The sequence below is a fragment of the Austrofundulus limnaeus genome, unplaced genomic scaffold (assembly GCF_001266775.1).
Source record: "Austrofundulus limnaeus strain Quisiro unplaced genomic scaffold, Austrofundulus_limnaeus-1.0 Scaffold0, whole genome shotgun sequence".
Lineage (NCBI taxonomy): Eukaryota > Metazoa > Chordata > Actinopteri > Cyprinodontiformes > Rivulidae > Austrofundulus > Austrofundulus limnaeus.
In genome coordinates this window covers 5,719,925-5,732,173 of record NW_013952402.1, presented here as the reverse complement: position 1 = coordinate 5,732,173, position 12,249 = coordinate 5,719,925, and the positions used below count along the sequence as shown (strand labels likewise).

The 12,249-nt window shown below is 39.7% G+C and overlaps 1 protein-coding gene across 1 annotated transcript in view; it reads right to left on the bottom strand.

Annotated features, from left to right (window-relative positions):
- Positions 1-12,249, bottom strand: part of lrpprc (leucine-rich pentatricopeptide repeat containing) — a gene marked incomplete in the record, with an annotated part of 81,482 nt that overhangs the window by 25,098 nt on the left and 44,135 nt on the right. The window contains 5 exon segments of the mRNA XM_014030974.1: positions 450-592; positions 1,061-1,151; positions 1,251-1,319; positions 8,067-8,173; positions 10,808-10,932. Of these exon segments, the coding sequence (XP_013886428.1) occupies positions 450-592; positions 1,061-1,151; positions 1,251-1,319; positions 8,067-8,173; positions 10,808-10,932 (535 nt within the window).

The following is a 12,249-nucleotide window of genomic DNA, read 5'->3' as shown; positions in this document are numbered from 1 at the left end:
GAGGAAGGAGACCGGAGTGAAAAACGGGTTGTGCCGGGGACAGACCGATCCCCGAGCAGCCCGGACGGACGGCTAAACGGATCATAGCTCAATGGCACCGGACATGAATTCCATGTCAATATAATAGAATCATAGCACTTACATGTATGGGCGTCTTCTATGGTACATGCAGAAAGTCGAAGCTGAAGAAAAAAGGGGAGCCGAGCACAGGTCCGTCCTCCCCTTGTGTACGGACCTAGGTGGGGCCCACGTGACGTGGGCGTAGACTATTGATACTTCAGAATGCGCGAGCGCGCGCGGGGGTACCCATCTGCGATAGCCTTAGAGGGCGGAGCTTACACGAAATAGAACTGCTTTGTCCCAATGCATCCCAGCACTGTCCCACCAGTGTTAAGTATTTATAGTATCTAAAAATCATCATCAAAGTCTTAAATAACATGGGATTTTACCTCTTGCAAATCAAAGGGCACCTCCTGACCATTACTCTTCAGGATATTAGCCAGCAAACGCAGTGTCCTCTCCCTGGGAATCACGTTCTCTTCCTGCATCTTTGTCCATGCAGCTTCTGCCTTCTTCCAGTTATTTGTTTCCTCTGAAAATCAACCACAAATGAAAATCAGTGGGAATGAGAGGTTTTAATTTGTCATAAAGGCATGACACACAGACCTATGAGGCTGAACAGTCGGCTCGTCACCCAGCCTTTCCCAGAGAGCAATTTCTGACAAAGCGCTCCATGCTGAGAAAAAACACTCAAAGCTCCAATCTGATCAACTGACTGACCCTCGACTCTGCTGTAATTCATCAAACACACTAACTACGGTGGGTGCACAACGGTACAATGACAACCAGCTTTAACACTCCAATCACAGTTGTTATCAGTTCTGCAGCAATCACACCAACATTTTCTGCTTCCTGCAGACTGATCTCACTCCTTCACACGCAGCGACTGAGGAAAGAACGCTGAAGTACGAGCAGTGGTGGGAGGTCAAATTAGCAGAATACACAGAGGTTCAGCAGCACAAAACACCCACAAGGAGCCAAATGGAAGACGGAGACTTACTGCAGAGCCTGAAGATGTAGCTGTACATCTCATCTCTGTCAGAATCAAACAGCGTGCCTGTCATCTCCACAAACTGCTCCAAGACCTCCATCTAAATCCAAAAAATCATCATAGATTCAAAAATTTTTACTTAATAATTATGATCGTCCTTATTGTTGGCTGGTTGGGTGAACACGTTTGGGTGTATTACCTCGTTATTAAAAATGCATTTCTCTGCAAACCAATGGAAGCGTCCAGGTTTTGCTTTCAGCCCAGGGGTCTGTGAAAGGGAAACAAAAGACACAGTCTGATAAGAAAGGAATGAATAAAAACTGTTGTACTAATGAGTCCCGGTTTAAGTGTGTGTTTGTCTGTGCTTAAAATGATCAATCATTAAATTAATCAGGTTGTTTAAAAATGATTAAAACCTGTTTTAGGGATGTGTGCCAACACAAGCTTAAACACTCAAAGCAGAAAAAAACGTAAGTGAGAAACAAAACAGTCAGGAAATAAAATAATCAATGTATGTTTCCTTCTTGGTTTTTCCATTTCAAAATAAAATCACAAAAAGGAAACAGTTTTTTTTTGCTTTTCTTTTTTTACATTTTTAAAACCCAAAAGTAAAAATGTAAACTCAAACTAATTCAAAATCCAGTGTTTGATTTTTTTTTTTTTTGCTTCAGCTAGCTACATCCAAAAACACATATACAGTTGTTTTTATATGTGGAGAGAGGAAATTCACAAAAGTCTCCAAAATAGATGACAGTTTATAGTGGCTGGAAGACTGCTTAACAATGGAAACCCTGTTCTGCATTACTCGGAATATTAAAACAGTTTTGTTCACTGTAATATTGTCAGCTCTTGCATTGACTCCCTCTAAAGAAGAAACATATTCTTGGTGAAGTGAAAGTTATGATCGAGGAGTTTAGACCATGATTTCTGGTTCTGGTTCTGCCAGAAGGTCCCAAATATAGTGCACTAATAAAATATAAGGCTCGTCTTTGCATTAGCCATTAAAATGACAATATGTAGCATTTACCCTTTTGCAATACTTGTTTTTCTAAAAAAAAAAAAAAAAACCCATCAGGTTTTTTTTCACTTTATCATGAACCGTTCAAACCAAAGAATGAACCATCCATGGATCTAAAACAAATAAAAAGCTCATTGATTCATGTAAACCCACTGAGTCTAAGTGTTTCTAGGATGAACATTGACCATGGTGTGAAAACAGAAACACTTCAGCTGAATGAAATATCTGTTTTGAAAATGTGTTTAGCTGTTGTCTTTGTGAATATGTGCAATCATGGATTACGAAACAGTATGCCCCCCTCACCCCCACCCTCCTGACCATTTCTACTATCAAAGACCGAGGCACAAAGATGTTGACGTGGTGTTTTTAAATGCTCCGACTTGGACGCCTCTGCATCTGTAGTCCTCAATTTTCCAGAGATACATTTTTTTTTACTTTTAAAACACCAGTGATATGCAGATAAGCAGAGTATTTGTGCGGTCAATAAGGGGCTGATATAGATTGACCTGCAGACTCATATTGCCATGATTTAGTCCGATATGTGCAGTGCCTTCATGATTCTTATCATGAAATAACAGCGATCAGGATTTCATCAGTAACCTGGGGCTTTGATACAATCTGAATAAGACAAGGATTGAGACATTTCACTCTCCCTCTTTTCTCAGTAATCTGGGTGAGAAGGGAGGAGAAAAAAATAGAAACAGAACGATCTGGCTCGAAGTTAATCTGAGGATCAGCAGTGCTCAATCCCCACTGGCCTCTTTCATGGGCCAACCATCAAACTGTGTGGACAAAGTAAGGAAATGATGAATTTTATCTTTTTCCATGAGCATCCCTTCCCACTTTACAATTTCAATCCCCACATCTCCAAATTCCTCCCTCTTCCTCTGTCTTTTCCCCTGCTTCTCCATCCCTCTGGTTGTCCCAGGAAGAGGCATTATGTTCTTACTCAACGAGCCAAAGGGACAAATTAAAATGTGTAGTACCCACTCTCTCTCAGGCTGTCTAATCTTCTTAGAGACTAAGGCTCGATGCGAGTGCTCCATCTATTTATTTTATTTTTTGCCTTCAATTTATTTTACTTGGAAAAGTCTTGAGGGTTCAAAGCAGCACAACTTTGAGCCACCGCGAACCCAACGGAGCGGGTTTTGACGGTCCCAAGCGGCCGACGGGGGTCTGCCATCAATCGCCTAAGGTTTTTTGCCTTTTTGAAGGGTTTCCAAAACACAAACACACGTACACACAACTCTGAATGTGATTGTGATTCCGTCAGGATAAATCACCCAAATCTAAACCGGAAACACAATCCTCAGAAACAAGACGACACACTGATGACATAAATCAAAAGAATTCAAAACAGAAAGAAAAAACAACAACAACCAGTGATGGCTGTCAGAGAATTAATGAAAAAAAAAGTAACTGGTCAGATTATCGGGACAATCCTCACAAACATGCAGTCGAGTAAATACAACACATTGTGTTGCTTCTTTAAGTTTGTTTGTGACCTTCAGGAGTCAAAACATCTTTACAGGTTTCTATCTCATTCTTGAATGTATTTAAAAAAAAAAAGAAAGAGGCTAAAACTGACCTCGCCTCACCTCCACTTAACAAACCCTCTCCGTCTCAGTTCCTAATGTTTCAATTCTGTTAATCACATGACCACTTAGTGCGTGCACACACACTGCTAAATCTCGCTCCCCAACACAAAAACACATAATAGCTCACCACTCTTTTGCAACACTACCTAACCTTGACCATCACACAGACACACACACGCCTGCTGCAATAATAGACCCGGCCATCTGACAATCCCCTACCTAAGCGTGACCATTTAGCACAAAATTGGCCACCTTTCTCTATCATTACATTTAATTAGCTGTGATTAATCAGCTGCCAATTATACCAAACAGAGCCTAAAGAGAGAAACCACTCTGGACCACCACTTGACACTCTCAAAAAGAGGGGGGAAAAAAGGTATTTGTGCGTTTGAATGAGTGTGTAACTATTTATTTTTGAGTGATGAGAAATATGATTCTATTGTAGTCACCTGATGAACTGTGACGCAAGATTAATAACAGACAGCTTAAAGTGAACTTTTAATTCAGTCATTGGCAAAAATTCTATGCAGGTTAATTGAAAAGTGGCCCCTGAAATATCCAAAAGTTTTTCCTTTTTTCCCTATACTTTCCTCAATCAATCAATAAATTCAATCTATAAATAAATAAATAAATAGATAAATAAATAGGTCTCTGTGTTTGTTCATTAGCAAAATATCTCACAAACCGCTGGACAGATTTTAACATTTTTATTGAATGTACATCTACAACTGAATAAGTTCTAGAGTTAAGGTTTACAGAAATTAGTTCTGGTACACTTTAAAAAGCATGGTTTGTACAAAAGATGCCATTGGAAATTTCATTAAAGCAAAGTCTCATAAATCACCGACACTTCAATCGTTCTTAAATCTTTTCTATCTTTTCATACATGGAGCCCATCTGCAACATTTAGTTTAGTTTATTCATTCCATTTAAAAAAAACAAAGCAAATTCCGTATACAAAAAAAAAAAATGCAAATGAAAAATAAAATGAAAGACAGCAGAAGGAAGAAAAAAATCTTATATCTGCACCTTTTTACATCAAAAGAAATTCAAACAATAATAAAAAACAAGAAAAAAAATTAATAAAAAACTAAAAACTTTCTCAGACAATTTTTAAGGATACATATGTCTTTCATATTTCTTCAACAGACTGGATTTTACCATTCTCCTAAACTTATACGATGATCCTGCACTTTTAATATTCTCCAGATTATTCCATAATTTTATTCCTTGCACTGAAGTACATCGTTCCTTCAAACTAGTTCGGATTTTAGGTTTCACAAACACCTCTATCCCTTTTAAATTTTAGTAGCTTTGTCTCCTAACAAAGATCGATTGAATGTTCAAAGGTAATATATTTTTATGAGCCTTATACATAATCTGCAAAATGATGTAATCAACCAAATCATAGATTTTCAATAATTTCAACTGACAAAATAATGCATTTCACTGAGATTCAAACTTTCTGGTCCTTGACTAGGCTGCCTACACAAAACACTCACACAGCCTGTCACAATAACAAATTTTGCTGGATGATAAATTGTCTCAGAATATATTGCGATGAAAGATTATATTGTTAGACCATTTTAAACTAATTCAACGACACCCCTCACCCCTACTTACAAAGCTTACAGAAGTTTATAAAATTTACATATCTTAAAAGAAAGTTGCAAACTGAACTGGAATGGACATCACTACCCACCTCCTCTAGCCGAGCCGGCGTTATTTATTCTGTATGTGTCTTCCTCTGGCTTCAGAAAATAACTGCGGTCACACTTGTGAAATTTACGGGAGTTGATAAAATTTACGTAAAGTTACAGATGAACAGGAAATGGCGTTTGTGAAAACAACACACATAAGCTAATGACGCTGTAGCATCAGTAGCTATCTCCTCTATTCAAGCTGGCACAATTTATTCTTTTGTTTTTCCTTGGTTTTCATGAAATAACCGTGGTCATCTGTACGCTGCTTACATAATGTAAAACCTCTCGGCAACCCCGATAATCAGTACGGTACCCTTAGGGTGTTCTGAGTCATCGCCAACTGAAAGAAGGCTTCAGAAAACCGAAGAGGCCAGTTCACGGGGCTCTTATGCTACAGAGCTTACCAGATCACACATCTGGCAAATACATGGTTTTACTTCACCCTACTCTGAGTAGAAAAGACGGAGACACGACAAAAAACAAGCTGACAAATGAAAATTATCGACCTCATTTTGATTTATCATGCGATTAATTGATTTATTGCCGCCCTCACACATCACTGGCATGTAGCTGATCACATAAGCAGGATAGCAGTCATAATCTTAGTGTGGAGGGGAATGAGAGCCACAGCAACAACATGTTGATAATATCTAAGAGCATCTCAATCCTCAAGAGGGACAAATCTCTGTTTTAAAGCGCACCAGGACAAGAGATAAAAAGTGATGTCAGAGAGAGAGGGAGTTCAGGCATTCCTTTCTTCTCATCCTGATCAAACACGTTAATGGCCTTGTCTCTCCTCCATTAGTGTCAGGCTCATCCCTTGTTTCACTTGTTTATCAATCACTCTACGCTGCGGTCGAGTCCCCGGCTTCGGATTTTATCCATGTGAAAATCACTTCTTATCTGATCTTTTTCCTCACACTAATCTACAGGGCTTAAAGCAGGACTTGAGATGACAAAGAAATACATATTCACAAAATATTCAGGTCAGATTGTTTACAACAACAAAAAGGAGGATGGCAATTCCAGCATGCATATCCTGTGTGGGCCTCAGACAAAATGCTATGATAGTCCTGCAGACCATTATTTCTTGTAAATTTACTTGTATTTTTTAATTTCCGTTTCTAGTATTCACTCTGTAAATGCAGAGTAATTACTCAATTACTCCACTTGTTTATACACTGCTCAAAAAAATAAAGGGAACACTTAAACAACGCACACTAAGTCCAAGTAAATCAAACTTTTGAGAAGCACATTCAACTCTGTACAGAACAAAGTACTCAATGCAAATATTTCATTGATTAAGATCGGGAGTTAGCGTGCGTTGTTTTAAGTGTTCCCTTTATTTTTTTGAGCAGTGTAGTTTCTTCCAAAATCCTTGTGAATGAAGCTTCTCCTGCATACTTTGTGCAATTTTAAGCACTTAGCTTTGCGCTACTGCTTTGCTAGCTACTGTTCTGCTAGCTTTAATTGTTAGCTACCAATTTGTTTTTGCTTTTTACTGCTGTTTGGCTCATTTTAGCTATAAGCTACTGTTTTGCAAAATTTAGCTTTAAGCTACTGTCCCAAGCCTGTTTTACGGTCCATAGGAAGTGAGAAGTTGTGTCCTGCTGACATGATTAAGTAACAAAACTTGCACATTTTCTTTTTCCATCCCTGTTGAGACCCTTCCTTATGTTTGTATTCTGTCTTTTGAATTACTTTAATGATGAGACAACGTGACAAAATAATTTTCCTGATAGCCTTAATAAAGTATTTCAATTAACTTTTATAAAAGTAGTCTTTCTGCCTCCCATTTGAGCACAATATTCCTGACATATTGGATTTCTAAACCCATTTATCTTTAGAAAAGTACAATATGTTAGTGCTGGGAGGTATATCGGTTCGTACCGAATACTGATTTTTATTTTTGTTATGATGTGAATTTTCTGAATACCGACATACCGGTATGAATGGCCTGAACACGTGCGGAACTTTTCGTTGCAGCCGCCAGTGAACTTTTGTTTCCCGGGGGACACTTTTCCTCGCAGCACCGCTGTGCGTTAGCATGCTAATGTTATTGTTGAGCAGTTTGTTGCAGCAGCGGGTGCCGAGTCCGCTGCTTATATTGACTGACGTTAAAAAAACATCCCGTTTTCGCCATCGCTGAATGTAGTAAACACCTCTTCAGTGACATCCACGGTTAGATTAAACAAGCGTCGTTATGGAGACGTGGAGACGCATGGAGACTTTAGCGTGGTTCTATTGTGAAAAGCATGGGGGAAGAAGTTTTGTGGTGGAGTTGAGTTGACTGGTGTGCAAGGTGAGTCGTGCTGATAAGCTTTATTAAATAACATAAAACAATAGACCCGATCATAATATTTTCTTAACCCTCCTCCTTCACGACCGGACCAAAATGCGTGACTACTGTCTCCAACCACCAGTCAGAGAAAAGACACATAGAGGAGGGAAACAGCAACACAGACAGAGGTACAATAAAAGAGAAAAGTTAATAAACAGTGTTTGTACATTTTATTATCAGCTGAGCTGTGATGAAAACACCGTGATATACCGTGAAACCGGTGTAAATGCTGAAAATACCGTGATATAAAATTTGGGTCATACGCCCAGCACTACAATATGTCAGCACCAAAAAAATAAGTCAAATTGGTCAATTTGGTAACAATAACAGCATCTATGTCCATGTGCGTGCTTACCTTAATGATTTTGCGAGCTTCATTGTAACGGCCTGTCTGCAGGAAGACGAATAAGAGATCATACATCATGGCCATCTCCCCATACTCCCGAGAAATAAAGTCCAAGGCTGAAAAGATAATAGAGCAGAGGGAAACAGAACAGAGAAAGGTCATGAATCAAAACGTCAGTCAGAGAGGCAATCAAACAGAGCACACTCTTCATTTCCCCCAGATTCCATTATTTGGCACAACGTCCCAGGCACAAAGCACTCGTATCAAGTCCACTCACAAACACACACGGAAATTCCCCGAGTCAAAGCCTAAGCTCTCCTGGTGAACTCACCAAATCATCCAAGCTCAGCGTTATGGACTATCTCTGTGCAGCAGCTTTAGGACAGGTAACAAACACAAACAGACTGCAAACGTTCAGCTAAACAAATGAGACTGCACATTCAGCAAAGCCAAAGATGAAAAGCAACACCGCTTTCTTTACAGTCTTGTGCTTTGCAAATTCTTTGTCACTCAGAAATTGAATAAGGTTTAGAATTATCATTGCCACATTTACAAACAAGAGTTGGTTTGTCATTTTAAGATTGATAACATTTCTAAATTAAAGGCTGCTTTTGCATTTTGTTTTACTGGAAAATGGTGTTCACTCTGACTTTTCAGCACCTGTAGTTGATGTAAATTTTTGTATTTCGAAAGTTTTCAACCTCCCCAACAACAGAATGAGTTAAAACTACTCAGCTCAGATTTAATTAACGTAGTAGGAGATGGAATAATTTTGGCATTTTAAAAATCTGTGGTTGGGTGTTTTAAATGTTGCTATGAACCTAACTTTCTTTGTTATTTTAGGGTGAGGTGACTGATTTTTGAGAGCTTGTCACCTTTTAGGATGTGTGTGGCTGAAAGGGAAGGACAGCATGTGGAGAGGTGCTCCACTGCACGGCCTCAACCTTCACACACTCAAAAGCCACTTGCCCCCTCCGGCTCACTGAACTTGACATTTTCACTGTTGAGTTATAGAGAGGCTGTTCTAAATGTGATTAGTTGGGGTGCTTCACTATGACCCTGGTCTAAACCTTTGACCCTGTGGTCCTCTTATGCACTCTTGGAATTGCTGGCACCTGTTAACACATGCGCTTAATGCAAACACTGAAAAAGCACTTTGGAAACACAAAAGTTTAACAGGTTAGAGTTCAAAAACTAAAGAAGAAATCACAATGTTTAACTCTATTTGTATTTTTAACATGAAAATCCTCCTCTACCACCATCAAAAGCAGGTAATCATGTAACCGCCTGTGTGTTTGTTCATCTGTCTGCTGGCAAAATATCTCAGAAGCAGTGAAGATTTTAAAGGGCCAATATTATGTGTTTCTCAGGCATATATTAAAATACTATACCATAATGAAGTATCTGTCACATTTAGCTGTTATTAAAATGCTGTTTTTTAATGTTTAAATAGAAAAATAAACTTTTCTTCTCATCACTTCCTCTTCTAAAYGCCTTGAAATTGGCCTCTGTCTCTTTAAGAACCTCCTTCTGCTTTTGTTCCGTCCCGTTTGGTGGTGGGGGGGGGGGTCGTGCGTGTGATATGATGCAGTTTACTTGGCATCTGAAAACACATTTCCTCAAAGGCATTTTTAATCTGAAAAGAGCTTCACTGAGTGACAACTAATGTTGAGAGCTCAGAAGCTAGGTGCCATGAGGAAGCTCGGCTTAACGACACGTCCCAGGGGCGTTTCTGTTACCAAAAGGCGTTTCTGGTTTCCACCTCTTGTTTTGCAACTCACCATGGCTTCCTAAAAACGCTGCAGGATTTCTCAAACATGCATGAATGAGTCAAAGCAAGACTTTGGGCATGTTTTTTATGAGAGTAGAACATTATAAGATGATATAAAACTCAAAAAAGTTATTTTACATGATATTGCCCCTTTAACAAAACACAAATAATCACTGGATGTCCACATACAAATGATTAATTTAGGGGTCAACCCTATTCAAGATGGCTGCCACAGCTAATTGACATTGTAAAGCACAAAAATGGCTACAAATTACGGTAAATAGATTTAATCGATTAACTCAAATTTGCCATTTATAAAAATTAAATTTGGGGAAAATCTGGATTTTTCCCCCCCCCACCATTGCCCTCTTTGGGGCTTCTGTAGTTTAGAAGTCACCACACCTGTCCCTTAAAATGCTTGGTACATGACATGACAATATGGCAGATAGCAAGGAGGATCTACTTACCAAAAAAGGCACTGTTTCTTCAGTTTTCTGAAATTGGTTAGGTTTCGCAACCTCAGACCCTGAGGTTGGACTTGGAGGTTGAAGACCTCTGTCCTCCAGTTTTGTTTTGTTTGATACTTAATTAATCCCAGTATTTTACTTCTGTAAAATACTGGACTAGTACACCTCACTGCAATATCTGTTTGAAGGCTCTTGCTACAAAAAGCAGGAGTAAAACAAATTTGTTTCAACACCTGAAACAGAGGCACTAAGTGGTAAACAAAATTGTTTAAAATCGAAAATCAAATTTGGGAGAGATTTTTTTGGGAGGACGCTCAGCCCTGCTACAACTCAATTTATTTTTAGATTTTGAGTTAAACTTCAATGTGGTAACAGCTGAGAGCCTTCCACATTACATATTCAGAGAACAAACAATTACAAAGTGTGTTTGTTGACTTTTTTGTTTTCTTGCTTGTAGTACAAAATTGTTATTAGTGTTGTGATAACGGTGGTTAGACTGATCAGAAATTAACCTTTTTGCAGTAAATCGGTGTCTCCTTTCTCCACCAGAGCCACCAAGATGCTATGGGTGAGCGGAAACTTGTGGTAGAGCGTTTGACACTCCATGGCTGCGTCGAGAGCTCCGGCCACATCGTTGCTGCACACAAACACACACACGAAGAGAGACGGGGGGAGGAGAGTTAGATGCCAGGTCTGTCCAATCAGTCATGTACAGGATTGTGTCAGTGGAGAATAAAGAGTGGATCATGGGGTGTTAACCCTGTGGCCTCCAATTCAAGCACCATGACCCATTCGAACAATACGGGCCTTTGATTTCATGACAGCACAACTGAGGGAGACGAAGCCTTTTGCCCTCAATACATCATTCTCACACAACCAGGCACGCTCTCACACACCTTTCAGTGAGGGGCTAATGACTCTATGGACAGGCTTTTAAAGGTGAAGCAATACAGCAGATAAAAGGACTTCACTGATCTTTACCCTTTCTGCAGAGAATCAAACTTCTCTCCTGCTCCTTCTCTTTTGTCCAACACACACCTTCTTAACCTCCTCGTTTCCTCTTCTCTCATTTCCCTTCTCTCTCAGTCTTCACGCTTCCTTTCTGTCTACATTTTCTTCTTCTCTTTTTTGATTTCACGCTGCCAGCTCCTCGACTGTGACCTTCCCCACCTCCGCCAGCTGAGCAATTTAGCCCACATGTGGCAACAAGGCTAGAGACCCCACTCTCCCTTTCATGGCTCGCACCCTTCTTCTCGTGTCATCCTTTCCTCGCTCAGTCTATCCCCCTTATCTTGACTCACAACAAACAAAAGCGCTCGGGATTCGTGCACGATGGAGTGATCACGAGAGAAGAGGAGAGGAAGCGAGTGAGTTTGCAAGAGACTACTTCAATCCCCTCTATTGTGACAGTGCTGCCATCAATCTGCTGATTGGGTAATTACCATGTCAATCACACAGAGGTCAAAGCAGATAGGGCACTCATGGGGGAGGAAACAGATTGAATGCTAGATTGAGAGTGAACAGGTGTAATTTCTCAAGTGTTTTCTCCTCTAATCATTTAGATGAGCACAGATGCAAAAATATACTCAAAATGACCAACAACGCGGAAAACATATATAAAAAAATAAAACATTTGACCTTGGTTTCGGTTTCTGTGTCAGGAGGAGGAGAGAGCGACAGAGGGAGGAGGAACGGAGTGATTGGGACTGGAAGGCAAAGAGGTCCGCTAATTGAAATGAAGAGGCACAACATTATTCAGCAGCGCCAGTCAAGAGGTTGTTCAACTGCACAACAGTCTGATTGAACAACACAGAAGAGCGACAAAGAGATTTTTGGAAATGAGAGGAACGTTGAGACCGAGGGAAAGTGACAGAGGTAAGCATGTCACTCCAAACGAGACAGATAAGAAAAAGGATTTATTGCTAAAAAATTTTTTTCATTATATATATATATA